This window comes from Pseudophryne corroboree, chromosome 12, assembly GCF_028390025.1.
Source record: "Pseudophryne corroboree isolate aPseCor3 chromosome 12, aPseCor3.hap2, whole genome shotgun sequence".
Taxonomy (NCBI): domain Eukaryota; kingdom Metazoa; phylum Chordata; class Amphibia; order Anura; family Myobatrachidae; genus Pseudophryne; species Pseudophryne corroboree.
The window spans coordinates 174,138,602-174,156,332 of record NC_086455.1 but is presented as its reverse complement, the minus strand read 5'-3'; the positions used below and the strand labels follow the sequence as shown (position 1 = coordinate 174,156,332).

General features: G+C 46.2%; 1 protein-coding gene across 1 annotated transcript in view; it reads right to left on the bottom strand.

Annotated features, from left to right (window-relative positions):
- Nucleotides 1–803: 803 nt before the first annotated feature.
- PTPN21 (protein tyrosine phosphatase non-receptor type 21) overlaps nucleotides 804–17,731 on the bottom strand; it is a gene marked incomplete at its 5' end in the record, with an annotated part of 81,344 nt that continues 64,416 nt past the window's right edge. Inside the window, 6 exons of the mRNA XM_063948619.1 lie at nucleotides 804–5,239; nucleotides 5,312–5,472; nucleotides 6,505–6,739; nucleotides 14,746–14,874; nucleotides 15,329–15,550; nucleotides 15,674–15,814. Of these exons, the coding sequence (XP_063804689.1) occupies nucleotides 5,111–5,239; nucleotides 5,312–5,472; nucleotides 6,505–6,739; nucleotides 14,746–14,874; nucleotides 15,329–15,550; nucleotides 15,674–15,814 (1,017 nt within the window). The remainder of the gene's footprint in view (nucleotides 5,240–5,311; nucleotides 5,473–6,504; nucleotides 6,740–14,745; nucleotides 14,875–15,328; nucleotides 15,551–15,673; nucleotides 15,815–17,731) is intronic.

Here is a 17,731-nt window from a genome sequence, read left to right as displayed (position 1 = left end):
CTAGTGTGTAGGGCCCCTCTATATACCCCCACATGGAGTAAGCACAGGTGGAAGCAATCGCCGCTAAACGGCGTGGCTCTACATCCGTGCATGCGTTTGTCAACCGGAAATCGGAAAACCGGAAGTTCTTGCGTTCCAAGATGCGTTCCATACAACCGGAAACCACTAGTTGAAGCATTCAAGTCATAAGAAAAACAAGGGTGATTTGTGCTTTAATTATTATTCGTTTGTTAAATGATCACATGTTATCTCCAAGTGCGCTATTTGTTCTGTGTGCTTCCAATCTGTATTCTATGTAATTGAGTGGTTGTGGATTACCCCTCTAGCACCTAGTTCAGCTGCACCTGGTGGTTTTACTGCGCCTATTCTTGGAATTTTTCTCTATATAATATGTGTTGACCATGTCGACCAATAGTGGATGACCTAAAGATTGGATCTCGCTCCAGCGCTGACAGGGAAGAACCTTTCTGCCAAAAACGTTTCCGTGGCTTACTCACGAGTTATAGCCCAGAGTATCTTTTTGTGTTACTCCCAGAAGGAAAAACTGTGAATATTGTGTACAAAGACATTTTGTGATCAATGTGTACAATATAAATATACGGCACAATATTAGATGGCGCTACCGTCTATGTATTAATAGTTCCGCTGAGCAATAACAGAAATCCACGTGAGCGTAGACGCGGGCAAACGCTAGTTTCCTATAAAACAATGTCATTATTTGTTTCCTTTAAACACGGATACATTTACATTTGGAAGTGCCGCACGGCGTGTGATGCGCTGAACAAAGACCCCGACACCAGAGAAACTGCTCCAAATATTTATTTCCATGGCAAAAATATACTATGTTCATTTTGCATAAAATATCACATATATTACATATTGGGAAGAACAAGCAGAATCTGTAATATGTCTTCCACCTGGCACAGGCGCACAGATTGTACATTATGATACAGGTATAGGAATACACCTTTGTATAGGTGTAGGAGAGGCTGCGAAACGCGTCACCCAGGGGTGCCAGCTATGTATTAAGCCGTAGTGAAATCCTATATAGGATGAACCTGTTGTGTATTACAGTGGGTATCAGAGCGTCAGCTCCTTATAACTCCGGCACAGACTTGTTTGCTGCTCCAGTGTTACATTGATCGGAGTTAAGACTGGACTAAATATTCTCTTAATTGTATCCAATTGTAAACGCCTTCATAGTTACACATTGTGATATTTCCGGATATTTTATTTGTATATGTAACTTAGTAAATGTGATTTGTTACGTTATTTGGCTGAAGAATACGTTTTGTTAAGCATACGCCGCGCAGTCATTTGTGTTGATCATCGGAAGTTGCGAGGCTTGGAATAACCAGGTGTATATTATTATCCCGTGTTCCCCAGGCCCGGTACACACCAGACCCGCACCAGCGCAATTTGTCGTTTCCAAGGTAATTGGAATGTGCAGAGCGTTCAGTGTGTATCCTGAATTGCGCAATATATTCTCTGGTTGGCCATGCTGCTACATGTATTACATTGTGCCGTCACACAACTGCACGGATAGTGTGTGCGCACGGTGCAATGTCACGGCAGGGATATCGGCTGGGAACACATCGCTCTGATGTATACCCAGCCGAAATACAGGCCGCTGTTTCAGATTTACCCTGATAAGCCATTAACAGTGCAGCTGAGCAGGATGTGCCTGTCTAAGGATGGGCGTCCACTATACACGTGTGTTGGTTACACACTGCGGTCCCACTTGTGTTACACATTCTCTTACACAGTCACTTACACCCACATACTTTACCCGCCACTTCCGGCATCCATAACACCTCGCTCTACAGCAGATATTGGGGGAACTGTACAGAAATGAGTTTCCATCGAGTTACTTGTCCCATTATCCAGACTGTCCACGTAATATCACACAGCAGGGCGCTGATTATACATCCTCCGTGTAATAACCAACGTCGCCGTCTGCAGTTACCTATACTACAACCATATTCCGCAGGATGCGTCACATCGGGCAGGAAACGCATCTCCCGTATCTTACACTGTGATGAGGACCACGAGGCAGTCACATCTTACCTCAGGGCTCTACAGTATTCCTAACATGCTCTACTGCTGGGACTTGTAGTTCAATAACTGGGAAAGACCGACAGCATTTCCCCCCTCTGTTCACTCATAAAATGGTGGTACTCCCAGTACAGAAACGTGTAGCCGGGAGGTCTCAGACTCCAGCCCTTACACCATGCTATGTAAATGTAAGCTCATACCAGCCAATCAGGCTCCAGCTGTCACCAGACTAAGTACAGGTTGCAGTAAGAGAATGTCTGATTGGCTGTATTCTACCACAGCAAATTCCTGCCATACTGTAGATGACTGAAAACCTACCGTAACCTGCGCACGCCCTCACTTCCATACACCCGGGTCTCACACCCATCCCGTCCCTAACCAGTCACTGCGGGCACCGCGTCACTTGTTTTCTGCCACTGCAGGGTAAAATAGCAATTAGGGTAAATTAAAACCAGAAAGTGTCATATTGAGAACTTCCCAAGCCGGACATCGCACCTGGAGACATCACAATGTGTGTACAGATGGGCACCACTGGGAGAAGGTAAGTACTCCTATGGAAGATATACAGCTATATTGCACAGAGGTACATAGCAACTGCTGATACGCATGGGGCTAAATCTACTAAGCAGCGCTATTACAAGCTACCGCCTCAGCCACCGTGGCAGTACTTTCTATACCAAACCAGGAGCGTTTGTACTTTATATTATTGCCCTTTAAATCCAGCGGCCGATACTGCGACTTGAAAAGCGCAACATAGTAAATTTAGCCCATGGTGTTATGAGGGATCAATTACCTAGACCGCATGTACGTACTGACTCCGCACCAACCACAGATACACGGCAATTACAGATTTGTTTCTGTGGTACTAGGGCAGAGTTACCCCGTGATCACACGGTACATTGTAGGTAAACGCTACCTACCTCTATAGAGCCGACACAGCTCCGCTATTGGGTTATTCTAGGTCTGAGAATAATCGCAGCAAATGTCTGATTTACTACATCCATGTAATAACAGGAGGCCACTGTGACAGATACATACAACGCCGGCAATAAGTTGACAACAAGCATTTGACAGACACAGGGTGCGTGTTATTAAATACTATTCAGACTGATGAATCCATCTCACCAATATATATATATGCTTTGCAATCTGCCCCATCAGTTTGTTAGTAGAAGTCATTTTGTCCTGTAGAAATGTTAAATGATTTCCAACATAGAAATACAAAACAATAAATGAATTACGTCCCGCAAGCCGAACACCTCAAATCGCATTTCCAAATCACAAACCTAAACTACCATGTCTCACAGGAGAAAAAGAAACAGAAAAATCCTAAAGGGAGAGGAGAGAGGAGAGGAGACAAGAGGAGAGGAGAGGAAACAAGAGGAGAGGAGAGGAGACGAGAGGAAACAAGAGGAGAGGAAACAAGAGGAGAGCAGAGGAGAGGAAACAAGAGGAGAGGAGACAAGAGGAGAGGAGAGGAGACAAGAGGAGAGGAGACGAGAGGAGACAAGAGAAGACAAAAGGAGAGAAGACAAAAGGAGAGAAGACAAGAGGAGAGGAGACAAGAGGAGGAGACAAGAGGAGAGGAGACAAGAGGAGAGGAGACAAGAGGAGAGGAGACAAGAGGAGAGGAGACAAGAGGAGAGGAGACAAGAGAAGAGGAGACAAGAAGAGAGAAGACAAGAAGAGAGAAGACAAGAGAAGAGAAGAGAGGAGATGAGAGGAGACGAGAGAAGACAAAAGGAGAGAAGACAAGAGGAGAGGAGACAAGAAGAGAGAAGACAAGAGAAGAGGAGAGGAGAGAAGAGGAGACGAGAGGAGACAAGAGAAGACAAGAGGAGAGGAGACAAGAGGAGAGGAGACAAGAGAAGAGGAGACAAGAGAAGAGGAGACAAGAGAAGAGGAGACAAGAGAAGAGGAGACAAGAGGAGAGGAGACAAGAGGAGAGGAGACAAGACAAGAGGAGACAAGACAAGAGGAGATTAGACAAGAGGAGACAAGAGGAGAGAAGAGAAGAGAGCCGCAATGTCACAACTCCGGAGAGAAAGGAGATCTTGGCTTTGTGTTGTGGCCTCATTAAACACAACGGGGTCAGCGCTGCTGCAGTCTGAAGGTTATATGATAATATATATATGGAAATTGATAGGTCTATTATAAGAGATTGTTGGTGTGCAAAGTTATAACTTTCCATACAAATAAGATAAAAAACCTTAAAATACAAAATAGTTTTACCACTTTAAATTCTTCATTTGTACAAAACCTAGTATCACCGGAGGCCGCCAATTTATTAGATAGCTCAGGAATAATCCGTATACAACCCGCATGCGTACTCTCCTATCTCAGGCCATATATGGGGCTAGAAATCTTAAAAAAAGAAAAAAGAAAAACCTTAAAATGTCCAGATGTACACCAAATAGTCTCCCCACGTACACTACCCCCGCCCTACTGGCCGCATTACTCCCTCCTTCCAGGCTCACTGTAGGCAGCTCGTAAGTAAAACGCGTTGGGTTAAAAACATCTGCAAAAATCATAAATAACTCAAATAACATAAAAAAGGAAAGAAAACATCACAAGCGTCAGATTTGATTTCAACCAGTAAAATCAGAGCTCTATATAATACTGTTAATATGTGCATCGTCCTTTTCATCTGGCTGCTGTAGAAGACCGGCCGATATAAAGGCATACATGTAGCAAATTGTCATACTGCCCCCCCTTAGTGGTGGCACATCCTGCACAACTGGCACTTGCAAGGCTTTAATATGGGCACTGTAGGAGTAGGAGAATTTCACCTTCCCGATTTGTAGACCCAAGATGTTACGCTCAACCTGGACCCGGCTATGGGTAGCGGCCAGGAGTAGAAATAAGGGAGTCTATTTATACCTCAGTGCAACCCAAGACCACGGATCCAACTGCGGCCACATACAGTCCGTAGTAAATCGCCCAGCAATTTAGCAACTCTTGCGCACAGATGGCCTAGTCTGGTTTCCTTCCTCAACACCGGAGGTATATTCAGCTGTATCTCCTGCAGTAGCTGCGCTGGCCCACGAGGGGGGAGTCAGATGAGCCGGGAACTCCTCAGGAACTGAATGAGAACTTTGTATACAAAGGTGTACTGAGCGATTGTCTGCACCATCATCATCCGCTGGTGTCTCAGCATGTCCAGCACTAGAGGAATGTCCAGCATCTGCAGAGGAAACGAGAGTCATCAGCACGGTCTCACAGGTACAAAAACATCACAGGGAGAGCGAGGCCTCACCTCATTGTGTTCCAGGCATGCAATCATAATCTCCGACAAAATGACCACCCCTGTCCGGCCGACCCCTGCCGTACAATGAACCAGGACTGGCGGGTTGGGACTTGCGGGGTCTCCTGTGCTATTGGTATGGCGGCGGACTGACTGGATCTCTTCTAGATAGGCTGCAGAAAACAGGACAATTATATTATAACTGTAGCATGACAAGTCGTACACATCGCATCTCGCTACACGTGGGAGGTGGCTGGTGACATAGTGGAATCCCGTGGCTCTCAGTGAGGTACGAGGCTTCTGGCTTTATACAGTGAGAGGCAAATACATAATATAACAAGCAGCCATAATGCTGGGTTCTAACATAGTTATAGCCGGTATGTACTAATAAGCTCAACGGAGTGGTCCGCAAGTTGGTCTAATGTATTTGTATCTTTGGCTGTATCTTTACTGGGTACATGGCGGCCAACGAGAAGAAGGTAAAGACCCACAATTCCTAGGGTGAGATGGTTTTGTCTCGTTAGTATCCTTTAGTCACAAGGTGATACGAGAGGTTCACGCAGCGCAGAGTTGACCCTACTCAGGTCGGATCGCTAATCTCGCTGAAAAGCAGTTGCTGCGATCAAATAGTTGCCGCAAAGAAATAAAGAAAAAACGCCCATTGCAGAAATTGCGAATGCATCGCAATGCGCAGTCTGATCGCATCATCATACGCAAATACCGGAACATCGAAGAGTTTTTCCATCTGCACCAGACAAGGTCTCTCACAATTCGGCAAATGCAAGAGGCTGGAAGTGGTCATCACTGACGTCAGAGACCCACCCGAAAAACGCCTTACCACGCCTGCGTTTTTATAAACACACCCACAAACGCCATGTTTCCTCCCCTAAACGCTGGCTTCCTATCAATCAAAATGCGACTGCATAAATAATTGGTGATCGCGGGTGAACACACGCAATACAAACGCTGCGCACCTGCAAACAGAACAGGACAAGATAATATATACTTGGCAGTAAGAACACGTTAGTAACTTAGTGGTGCGCTCTCTGCTAATACCCCGGCATAGTGGTGGCAAGTCCTCAGAGTTCCAGTTGCCTATTTTGGCGGAGGATTGTGGCAGCCATTGGAAACAGAGGGTAAGGGAATATATTTGACCTGATCAATGTTCTGCGCTGTAACAACAATGTGGCATCTACTGAACTTACAGAGAAACCCCTTCAGATCTTCTGGATGTCCGTGTTCCGGCCAGTCGGTGTACTGCAGGTGCCACACGGTCCTCTCCTGGCCAGTCAGAAGGTGCTTTATCTTCAGGCCGGTGGTGGCATAGCAGCCGGAGTCTGTGCGGAATCGGGTGGTGATCTTGAACCGGCCGTAGGTGACAGTGTTGTGCCTTGACCCCAGCCTTGGCCAGTATCGGTAACTCCTGTCTCTCCCTCCCTCCTGACAGAGAAACGTGAGAAGGGGCAGATATAAGTTATATTATGTACTTATTTCCTGCGACATAAACCAATATCAGTAGACACTACCCGACGCATAGGTGGGGACAACTTCTACCTTCATGGCGTGTAAGGTCACCACCCTCACCTGCCGGAGAGGTGGCTCCTACTGACTACAGCCATTTCCCGCTACTTGTGGCTCGCCAAATGCTAGCAGACACTGCTAGGAGTACCGCTGATACCCCAACTACCGTTCATGAGGAGGGAGACCCTGCCACCCCCACAGTCAGCTGAAAGCAATCCTGCCCCAGTAGGAGAGAGAGGAGTGTTGTGAAATATCGCATAGAGGGGAGTTGGGTGGTATGACCAGAAAGACAGGAATGACGTGAAATAACTCAGAGAGAGGAGTTGGGTGGTATGACCAGAAAGACAGGAATGACGTGAAATATCACATAGAGGGGAGTTGGGTGGTATGACCAGAAAGACAGGAATGACGTGAAATATCACATAGAGGGGAATTGGGTGGTATGACCAGAAAGACAGGAATGACGTGAAATATCACATAGAGGGGAGTTGGGTGGTATGACCAGAAAGACAGGAATGACGTGAAATATAACAGAGGGGAGTTGGGTGGTATGACCAGAAAGACAGGAATGACGTGAAATATCACATAGAGGGGAATTGGGTGGTATGACCAGAAAGACAGGAATGACGTGAAATATCACATAGAGGGGAGTTGGGTGGTATGACCAGAAAGACAGGAATGACGTGAAATATAACAGAGGGGAGTTGGGTGGTATGACCAGAAAGACAGGAATGACGTGAAATATCACAGAGGGGAGCTGGGTGGTATGACCAGAAAGACAGGAATGACGTGAAATATCACATAGAGGGGAGTTGGGTGGTATGACCGGAATGACGTGAAATATCACATAGAGGGGAGTTGGGTGGTATGACCAGAAAGACAGGAATGACGTGAAATATCACATAGAGGGGAGTTGGGTGGTATGACCAGAAAGACAGGAATGACGTGAAATATCACATAGAGGGGAATTGGGTGGTATGACCAGAAAGACAGGAATGACGTGAAATATCACATAGAGGGGAGTTGGGTGGTATGACCAGAAAGACAGGAATGACGTGAAATATAACAGAGGGGAGTTGGGTGGTATGACCAGAAAGACAGGAATGACGTGAAATATCACAGAGGGGAGCTGGGTGGTATGACCAGAAAGACAGGAATGACGTGAAATATCACATAGAGGGGAGTTGGGTGGTATGACCAGAAAGACAGGAATGACGTGAAATATCACATAGAGGGGAGTTGGGTGGTATGACCAGAAAGACAGGAATGACGTGAAATATCACAGAGGGGAGCTGGGTGGTATGACCAGAAAGAGAGGAATGACGTGAAATATAACAGAGGGGAGTTGGGTGGTATGACCAGAAAGACAGGGATGACGTGAAATATCACAGAGGGGAGCTGGGTGGTATGACCAGAAATACAGGAATAACGTGAAATATCACAGAGGGGAGCTGGGTGGTATGACCAGAAAGACAGGAATGATGGGGAGTTGGGTGGTATGACCAGAAATACAGGAATAACGTGAAATATCACATAGAGGGGAGTTGGGTGGTATGACCAGAAAGACAGGAATGACGTGAAATATCACAGAGGGGAGTTGGGTGGTATGACCAGAAATACAGGAATAACGTGAAATATCACAGAGGGGAGCTGGGTGGTATGACCAGAAAGACAGGAATGACGTGAAATATCACAGAGGGGAGCTGGGTGGTATAACCAGAAAGACAGGAATGACGTGAAATATTGCACAGAGGGGAGTTGGGTGGTATAACCAGAAAGACAGGAATGATGTGAAATATCACATAGAGGGGAGTTGGGTGGTATGACCAGAAAGACAGGAATGACGTGAAATATCACAGAGGGGAGTTGGGTGGTATGACCAGAAATACAGGAATAACGTGAAATATCACAGAGGGGAGTTGGGTGGTATGACCAGAAAGACAGGAATGACGTGAAATATCACATAGAGGGGAGTTGGGTGGTATGACCAGAAAGACAGGAATGACGTGAAATATCACATAGAGGGGAGTTGGGTGGTATGACCAGAAAGACAGGAATGATGTGAAATATCATAGAGGGGAGTTGGGTGGTATGACCAGAAAGACAGGAATGACGTGAAATATCACAGAGGGGAGTTGGGTGGTATGACCAGAAATACAGGAATAACGTGAAATATCACAGAGGGGAGTTGGGTGGTATGACCAGAAAGACAGGAATGACGTGAAATATCACAGAGGGGAGCTGGGTGGTATGACCAGAAAGACAGGAATGACGTGAAATATCACAGAGGGGAGCTGGGTGGTATGACCAGAAAGACAGGAATGACGTGAAATATCACAGAGGGGAGCTGGGTGGTATGACCAGAAAGAGAGGAATGACGTGAAATATAACAGAGGGGAGTTGGGTGGTATGACCAGAAAGACAGGGATGACGTGAAATATCACAGAGGGGAGCTGGGTGGTATGACCAGAAATACAGGAATAACGTGAAATATCACAGAGGGGAGCTGGGTGGTATGACCAGAAAGACAAGAATGATGGGGAGTTGGGTGGTATGACCAGAAATACAGGAATAACGTGAAATATCACATAGAGGGGAGTTGGGTGGTATGACCAGAAAGACAGGAATGACGTGAAATATCACAGAGGGGAGTTGGGTGGTATGACCAGAAATACAGGAATAACGTGAAATATCACAGAGGGGAGTTGGGTGGTATGACCAGAAAGACAGGAATGACGTGAAATATCACATAGAGGGGAGTTGGGTGGTATGACCAGAAAGACAGGAATGACGTGAAATATCACATAGAGGGGAGTTGGGTGGTATGACCAGAAAGACAGGAATGATGTGAAATATCATAGAGGGGAGTTGGGTGGTATGACCAGAAAGACAGGAATGACGTGAAATATCACAGAGGGGAGTTGGGTGGTATGACCAGAAATACAGGAATAACGTGAAATATCACAGAGGGGAGTTGGGTGGTATGACCAGAAAGACAGGAATGACGTGAAATATCACAGAGGGGAGCTGGGTGGTATGACCAGAAAGACAGGAATGACGTGAAATATCACAGAGGGGAGCTGGGTGGTATGACCAGAAAGACAGGAATGACGTGAAATATCACGTAGAGGGGAGTTGGGTGGTATGACCAGAAAGACAGGAATGACGTGAAATATCACATAGAGGGGAGTTGGGTGGTATGACCAGAAAGACAGGAATGACGTGAAATATCACATAGAGGGGAGTTGGGTGGTATGACCAGAAAGACAGGAATGACGTGAAATATAACAGAGGGGAGCTGGGTGGTATGACCAGAAAGACAGGAATGACGTGAAATATCACAGAGGGGAGTTGGGTGGTATGACCAGAAAGACAGGAATGACGTGAAATATCACAGAGGGGAGTTGGGTTGTATGACCAGAAAGACAGGGATGACGTGAAATATCACAGAAGGGAGTTGGGTGGTATGACCAGAAAGACAGGGATGACGTGAAATATCACAGAGGGGAGCTGGGTGGTATGACCAGAAAGACAGGAATAACGTGAAATATCACATAGAGGGGAGTTGGGTGGTATGACCAGAAAGACAGGAATGACGTGAAATATCACATAGAGGGGAGTTGGGTGGTATGACCAGAAAGACAGGGATGACGTGAAATATCACATAGAGGGGAGTTGGGTGGTATGACCAGAAAGACAGGAATGACGTGAAATATCACATAGAGGGGAGTTGGGTGGTATGACCAGAAAGACAGGAATGACGTGAAATATCACATAGAGGGGAGTTGGGTGGTATGACCAGAAAGACAGGAATGACGTGAAATATCACATAGAGGGGAGTTGGGTGGTATGACCAGAAAGACAGGAATGACGTGAAATATCACAGAGGGGAGTTGGGTGGTATGACCAGAAAGACAGGAATGACGTGAAATATCACATAGAGGGGAGTTGGGTGGTATGACCAGAAAGACAGGAATGACGTGAAATATCACAGAGGGGAGTTGGGTGGTATGACCAGAAAGACAGGAATGACGTGAAATATCACAGAGGGGAGTTGGGTGGTATGACCAGAAAGACAGGAATGACGTGAAATATCACATAGAGGGGAGTTGGGTGGTATGACCAGAAAGACAGGAATGACGTGAAATATCACAGAGGGGAGTTGGGTGGTATGACCAGAAAGACAGGAATGACGTGAAATATCACAGAGGGGAGCTGGGTGGTATGACCAGAAAGACAGGAATGACGTGAAATATCACGTAGAGGGGAGTTGGGTGGTATGACCAGAAAGACAGGAATGACGTGAAATATAACAGAGGGGAGTTGGGTGGTATGACCGGAATGACGTGAAATATCACATAGAGGGGAGTTGGGTGGTATGACCAGAAAGACAGGAATGACGTGAAATATCACAGAGGGGAGCTGGGTGGTATGACCAGAAAGACAGGAATGATGGGGAGTTGGGTGGTATGACCAGAAAGACAGGAATGACGTGAAATATCACAGAGGGGAGCTGGGTGGTATGACCAGAAAGACAGGAATGACGTGAAATATCACGTAGAGGGGAGTTGGGTGGTATGACCAGAAAGACAGGAATGACGTGAAATATAACAGAGGGGAGTTGGGTGGTATGACCAGAAAGACAGGAATGACGTGAAATATCACAGAGGGGAGTTGGGTGGTATGACCAAAAAGACAGGAATGACGTGAAATATCACATAGAGGGGAGTTGGGTGGTATGACCAGAAAGACAGGAGTGACGTGAAATATCGCATAGAGGGGAGTTGGGTGGTATGACCAGAAAGACAGGAATGACGTGAAATATCACAGAGGGGAGCTGGGTGGTATGACCAGAAAGACAGGAATGACGTGAAATATCACGTAGAGGGGAGTTGGGTGGTATGACCAGAAAGACAGGAATGACGTGAAATATCACATAGAGGGGAGTTGGGTGGTATGACCAGAAAGACAGGAATGACGTGAAATATAACAGAGGGGAGCTGGGTGGTATGACCAGAAAGACAGGAATGACGTGAAATATCACAGAGGGGAGTTGGGTGGTATGACCAGAAAGACAGGAATGACGTGAAATATCACAGAGGGGAGTTGGGTTGTATGACCAGAAAGACAGGGATGACGTGAAATATCACAGAAGGGAGTTGGGTGGTATGACCAGAAAGACAGGGATGACGTGAAATATCACAGAGGGGAGCTGGGTGGTATGACCAGAAAGACAGGAATAACGTGAAATATCACATAGAGGGGAGTTGGGTGGTATGACCAGAAAGACAGGAATGACGTGAAATATCACATAGAGGGGAGTTGGGTGGTATGACCAGAAAGACAGGGATGACGTGAAATATCACATAGAGGGGAGTTGGGTGGTATGACCAGAAAGACAGGAATGACGTGAAATATCACATAGAGGGGAGTTGGGTGGTATGACCAGAAAGACAGGAATGACGTGAAATATCACATAGAGGGGAGTTGGGTGGTATGACCAGAAAGACAGGAATGACGTGAAATATCACATAGAGGGGAGTTGGGTGGTATGACCAGAAAGACAGGAATGACGTGAAATATCACAGAGGGGAGTTGGGTGGTATGACCAGAAAGACAGGAATGACGTGAAATATCACATAGAGGGGAGTTGGGTGGTATGACCAGAAAGACAGGAATGACGTGAAATATCACAGAGGGGAGTTGGGTGGTATGACCAGAAAGACAGGAATGACGTGAAATATCACAGAGGGGAGTTGGGTGGTATGACCAGAAAGACAGGAATGACGTGAAATATCACATAGAGGGGAGTTGGGTGGTATGACCAGAAAGACAGGAATGACGTGAAATATCACAGAGGGGAGTTGGGTGGTATGACCAGAAAGACAGGAATGACGTGAAATATCACAGAGGGGAGCTGGGTGGTATGACCAGAAAGACAGGAATGACGTGAAATATCACGTAGAGGGGAGTTGGGTGGTATGACCAGAAAGACAGGAATGACGTGAAATATAACAGAGGGGAGTTGGGTGGTATGACCGGAATGACGTGAAATATCACATAGAGGGGAGTTGGGTGGTATGACCAGAAAGACAGGAATGACGTGAAATATCACAGAGGGGAGCTGGGTGGTATGACCAGAAAGACAGGAATGATGGGGAGTTGGGTGGTATGACCAGAAAGACAGGAATGACGTGAAATATCACAGAGGGGAGCTGGGTGGTATGACCAGAAAGACAGGAATGACGTGAAATATCACGTAGAGGGGAGTTGGGTGGTATGACCAGAAAGACAGGAATGACGTGAAATATAACAGAGGGGAGTTGGGTGGTATGACCAGAAAGACAGGAATGACGTGAAATATCACAGAGGGGAGTTGGGTGGTATGACCAAAAAGACAGGAATGACGTGAAATATCACATAGAGGGGAGTTGGGTGGTATGACCAGAAAGACAGGAGTGACGTGAAATATCGCATAGAGGGGAGTTGGGTGGTATGACCAGAAAGACAGGAATGACGTGAAATATCACATAGAGGGGAGCTGGGTGGTATGACCAGAAAGACAGGAATGACGTGAAATATCGCATAGAGGGGAGCTGGGTGGTATGACCAGAAAGACAGGAATGACGTGAAATATCACATAGAGGGGAGCTGGGTGGTATGACCAGAAAGACAGGAATGACGTGAAATATCGCATAGAGGGGAGTTGGGTGGTATGACCAGAAAGACAGGAATGACGTGAAATATCACAGAGGGGAGTTGGGTGGTATGACCAGAAAGACAGGAATGACGTGAAATATCACATAGAGGGGAGTTGGGTGGTATGACCAGAAAGACAGGAGTGACGTGAAATATCGCATAGAGGGGAGTTGGGTGGTATGACCAGAAAGACAGGAATGACGTGAAATATCACAGAGGGGAGTTGGGTGGTATAACCAGAAAGACAGGAATGACGTGAAATATCACATAGAGGGGAGTTGGGTGGTATGACCAGAAAGACAGGGATGACGTGAAATATCAGAGGAGAGTTGGGTGGTATGACCAGACGTTACATTTATACAACTTGCCAGGAGAGCGCAGAGGATACAGGGGAAGGAGCTCTGTCTGCCGGTTATAGACTGATGTCCAGTTCTACATTGCTGGTTACTGGTTTACAAGGTAAATGAACCCTTATAATGTCTTCTACAAGAGTCATCCACTGCTGGAGCCTACGCCACCATATGCCCGATCACACACCTAGCCTCCCTAAGCCATGCTACCTAATTATCTCCTCTCTACACAGTTCAAACAAAATGTACATGTGTTCTTTCCATGCTCAACCTTCTGACCCAGGCCAAAATCCTGCATGGCTCATACAGCCCTCCAAGTACTTTCCTTGTGTAGCACTTACCCTCCTGTGTCAGATAACTACTCCCCTATAGAGTGTAGGCCTGCGAGCAGGGCCCTCTGACCTCTCTGTTTGTTATTAGCCAGTCTTGTTTTATTACCGTGTTCCTAATTGTAAAGTGCTAAGAAATATGCTACAGCTATATAAATAAAGGTTAATGAGAATTCACTGAACGGTAAGTAGAACAGTCTAATTTACTACACCCAAGGATTGAGGCTTCCCCGCAGCCTTATACCAGAGGACAGGTAATATTTGGCTTGCCAGATGGTGGAACTACAAACTTTGAGTTGGCATATGGCACAGGTTGCCAACAATACTTTATACAATGGGTAAAAGGTATGAAGAATAAAAAGCTCAAATGGCAAAGCATAGCATGCCAGTTACACTAAGTAGTTTGGGGAATAAAGGAGAAGCAAAGGCACGGATGAGAATGAGCTACACAGCACAATATACCATGGTGCTAATCGTTAACTCTCCTGTCTGGATACCCAGATTCCAGGGAGTGCCACAAATTACTTCTGTTACCCTCTTAACGCACCTCTTCAAGTGTTACCATAGCAATTATGGCCACACCCTGTTCCCAAACCATCTGCCAGAAGTCCTGGCACGTGTTCTGCAGGGGACCTTGCGTGGCAATGTAATCCCACTCCATGCCACCAACAGTCACCTGTGGATAGTAAAGGAAATGTCAATCAAAGACAGAAATGATCTTCTATCATCATCATTTCAGGACATGGGGGGTAATTCAGACCTGATCGCAGCAGCAAATTTGTTGGCAGTTGGGCAAAACCATGAGCACTGCAGGGGGGGGGGTTGGCAGATGTAACGTGCAGTGCAGGGGGAACAGATGTAACATGTGCAGAGAGAGTTAGATTTGGGTGGGGTGTGTTCAAACTGAAATCTAAATTGCAGTGTAAAAATAAAGCAGCCAGTATTTACCCTGCACAGAAACAATATAACCCACCCAAATCTAACTCTCTCTGCACATATTACATCTGCTCCCCCCCCCCCCCCCCCCCTGCAGTGCAGCATGGTTTTGCCCAACTGCTAACGAATTTGCTGCTGCGATCAGGTCTGAATTACCCCCATGGGACGGAAGGGAGCAGAGGTTGAGGATTTACCTTTATGTGGGAAGCATTGATGTAACCGGTGTTGTTCTCTTTCGTTGGGACTAGCTCCACGCGCGTGTCGTCATACGGTAGCACATCCTGAAAACGGTTGCGTTCTGCGTTCTCAGGGAGCCGTGCTATGGAGCACTCCGTGTCCGGCAGCCGTTTCTTGAGGGTCTGCTCATACTCTGTGAAGACCATTCCCTGATCCAGCCGCTGCTCTAGGACCTTACACTGTGAATGACATGGAGGAGGTCACACCACGGACCCAGCATTGCATCCAGTTATCTGAACATCCAATGCCAGTCACCCAGTTACCATAGAGTGCCATTCATCCTACACACTAGATTACATTACCCGCTCATCATTGGACGCTCTGATGGGCTCCTCTCTATCTTCGTCCGGTAGGGGCATACGGGGCAATGTTAATCCATTCCAAGCGGCCAGTTTTAGAGGCCCCATTTTTTTAGCTTCCGTCCGGGTACCTTTTTTTATGCCCTGCAGATAAGGAAAGTACAATATAAGATAATGGACCTAATAAAGTGTTTCAGCATTGTTTCTACCGATTATGAGATGACTGGAAAGAACGCTTTCATTGGTATCTAAGGAGAGGTCCACTCATATGCATTTTACTAGTAACCCTCCTGCCCAGATATCCAACACCACCGCTGTTCAGAAGATGTCTGGCGGGTATGCATGGGCCAGTTCTCCGGGAAACATCTGCTCCTCAGCATGGGCAGTGGTGTCCACATACTTCTGGCCACAATGGGTCAATAATTCCCCATCCAGAAGAAACGTCCATAAAATCACCTCCAAGGAGGGAATCTTCTGACACCTAGAGATTTTACTAGGAAAATATTTCTACAGGGGTACATGTGCTGCTTATGTAGAAGACACAAAGGCCTGCAGGGGTGATAGGTCACCTTCACATACCGACACCATCAAGCTATAAGAATGAGACAATAATTAGTGCAGCAACTTGAAGGTTTCAAAATAACATTTTATATTTTATACTCCTTTTGCAAAGAACAAGAAAAAAAAACCACTGGTTTCTGAAGAGACAGAATCTCATACTTGGCCAGAACACCATCCCCATAAAGGACTTCCTCTGAGTTTGAACCAGACTGGACTTTGCATAATTCATAAACCCACCATGACACTGCAAAACCTGCTCGGTCTGTCTCACGTGATCCAAGAGAACTGCTGGGGAGATCGCCTTTATCAACAAATCATCCAAGTGTGGGATCACAGTGACCCCCCTGGACCTGAGGAGAGCCACCATTACTGCGGTCACTTTTTTGAAAACTCTTGGGGCCATGGCAGTGTCAAAGGAAGTGCTCTAAACAGCAAGTCTGAATAATTGGTGACATTCTCGAATGGGAACATGCATCAAAATCTCCCACATCCTCCAAGGAGGATACATCGGAGACTGAACCTTCCCCTGCTTTTGAAGGACCTTGAAAACGACTTTTCTGGGACCTAGAGGTGGAAACAGTACCCAACAACCTTTCCAAGGATGAGGACGGCTGAACTAACCCCTGAACAGATCAGGCTAAATCCTGAGTCCAAGCCAGCTCTTCACAAACTCCTGCACCACCTGACTGTGCCCGACCCTGAAGGCCCTTATCTGCTGTTTAGCGTGAGGAACTTAGCCTAGGCCGGTTCCCCCAGATCAACTTGTGACATAACTGGGTACTTAGGAGTTACACCAAGCACACCTGGATTGGATTTAGCACTTGGAAACGTCACTTGGCATTTTGCACAAACAAATATTTTTGCAATTCCCCTTTTCTGGATTGGCCTTGGGAGCATTCCTCTTACCAGACATAATAAAAACAAAAAGGGTGAAATGCAATTCTTTCATGAAAAGAAAATCACACTTTAAACAGATGTGAGCAACACACCCCACCTCCAACACTGCAAGGAACAAAGACATCTCCAATAATACCAGCTAGGGGTCTGAGGAGGCTTCCTGATCTAGCCACTTCCACTGCCACTAGATAAATGACCTAGCCGCAGGAAGGAGGGGCTTTATATGGCAGGCAGTCGTGTAGGATTCAAGACAAACGGAGAAGGAGCCATGGGGAACCCCGCCTCATGGTTCTAGAAGAATGGAGACTCCTAATGCTGAATCCAGTACCTTAGAGCAGCCCCCCTTCCTAGTAGATATGGGATATCGAAAAGAGACATCGATAACACCAATATTTTTAACATTGGTAAAAAATAAATAAATTAAAAAATGTTTAGTCCTAAACATTAATTTGAAAACACAGATGGTTTCTCTTGTTAACCAATGTTTCTACTTATCACAAGTAAAATAGCTACTCAATCCTCCAAGCAAGGTGATTTGAACATGACACATACTATACCAATATTTAACTTGTGAGCTATCAGAGATGGTGTGATTTATGTGTA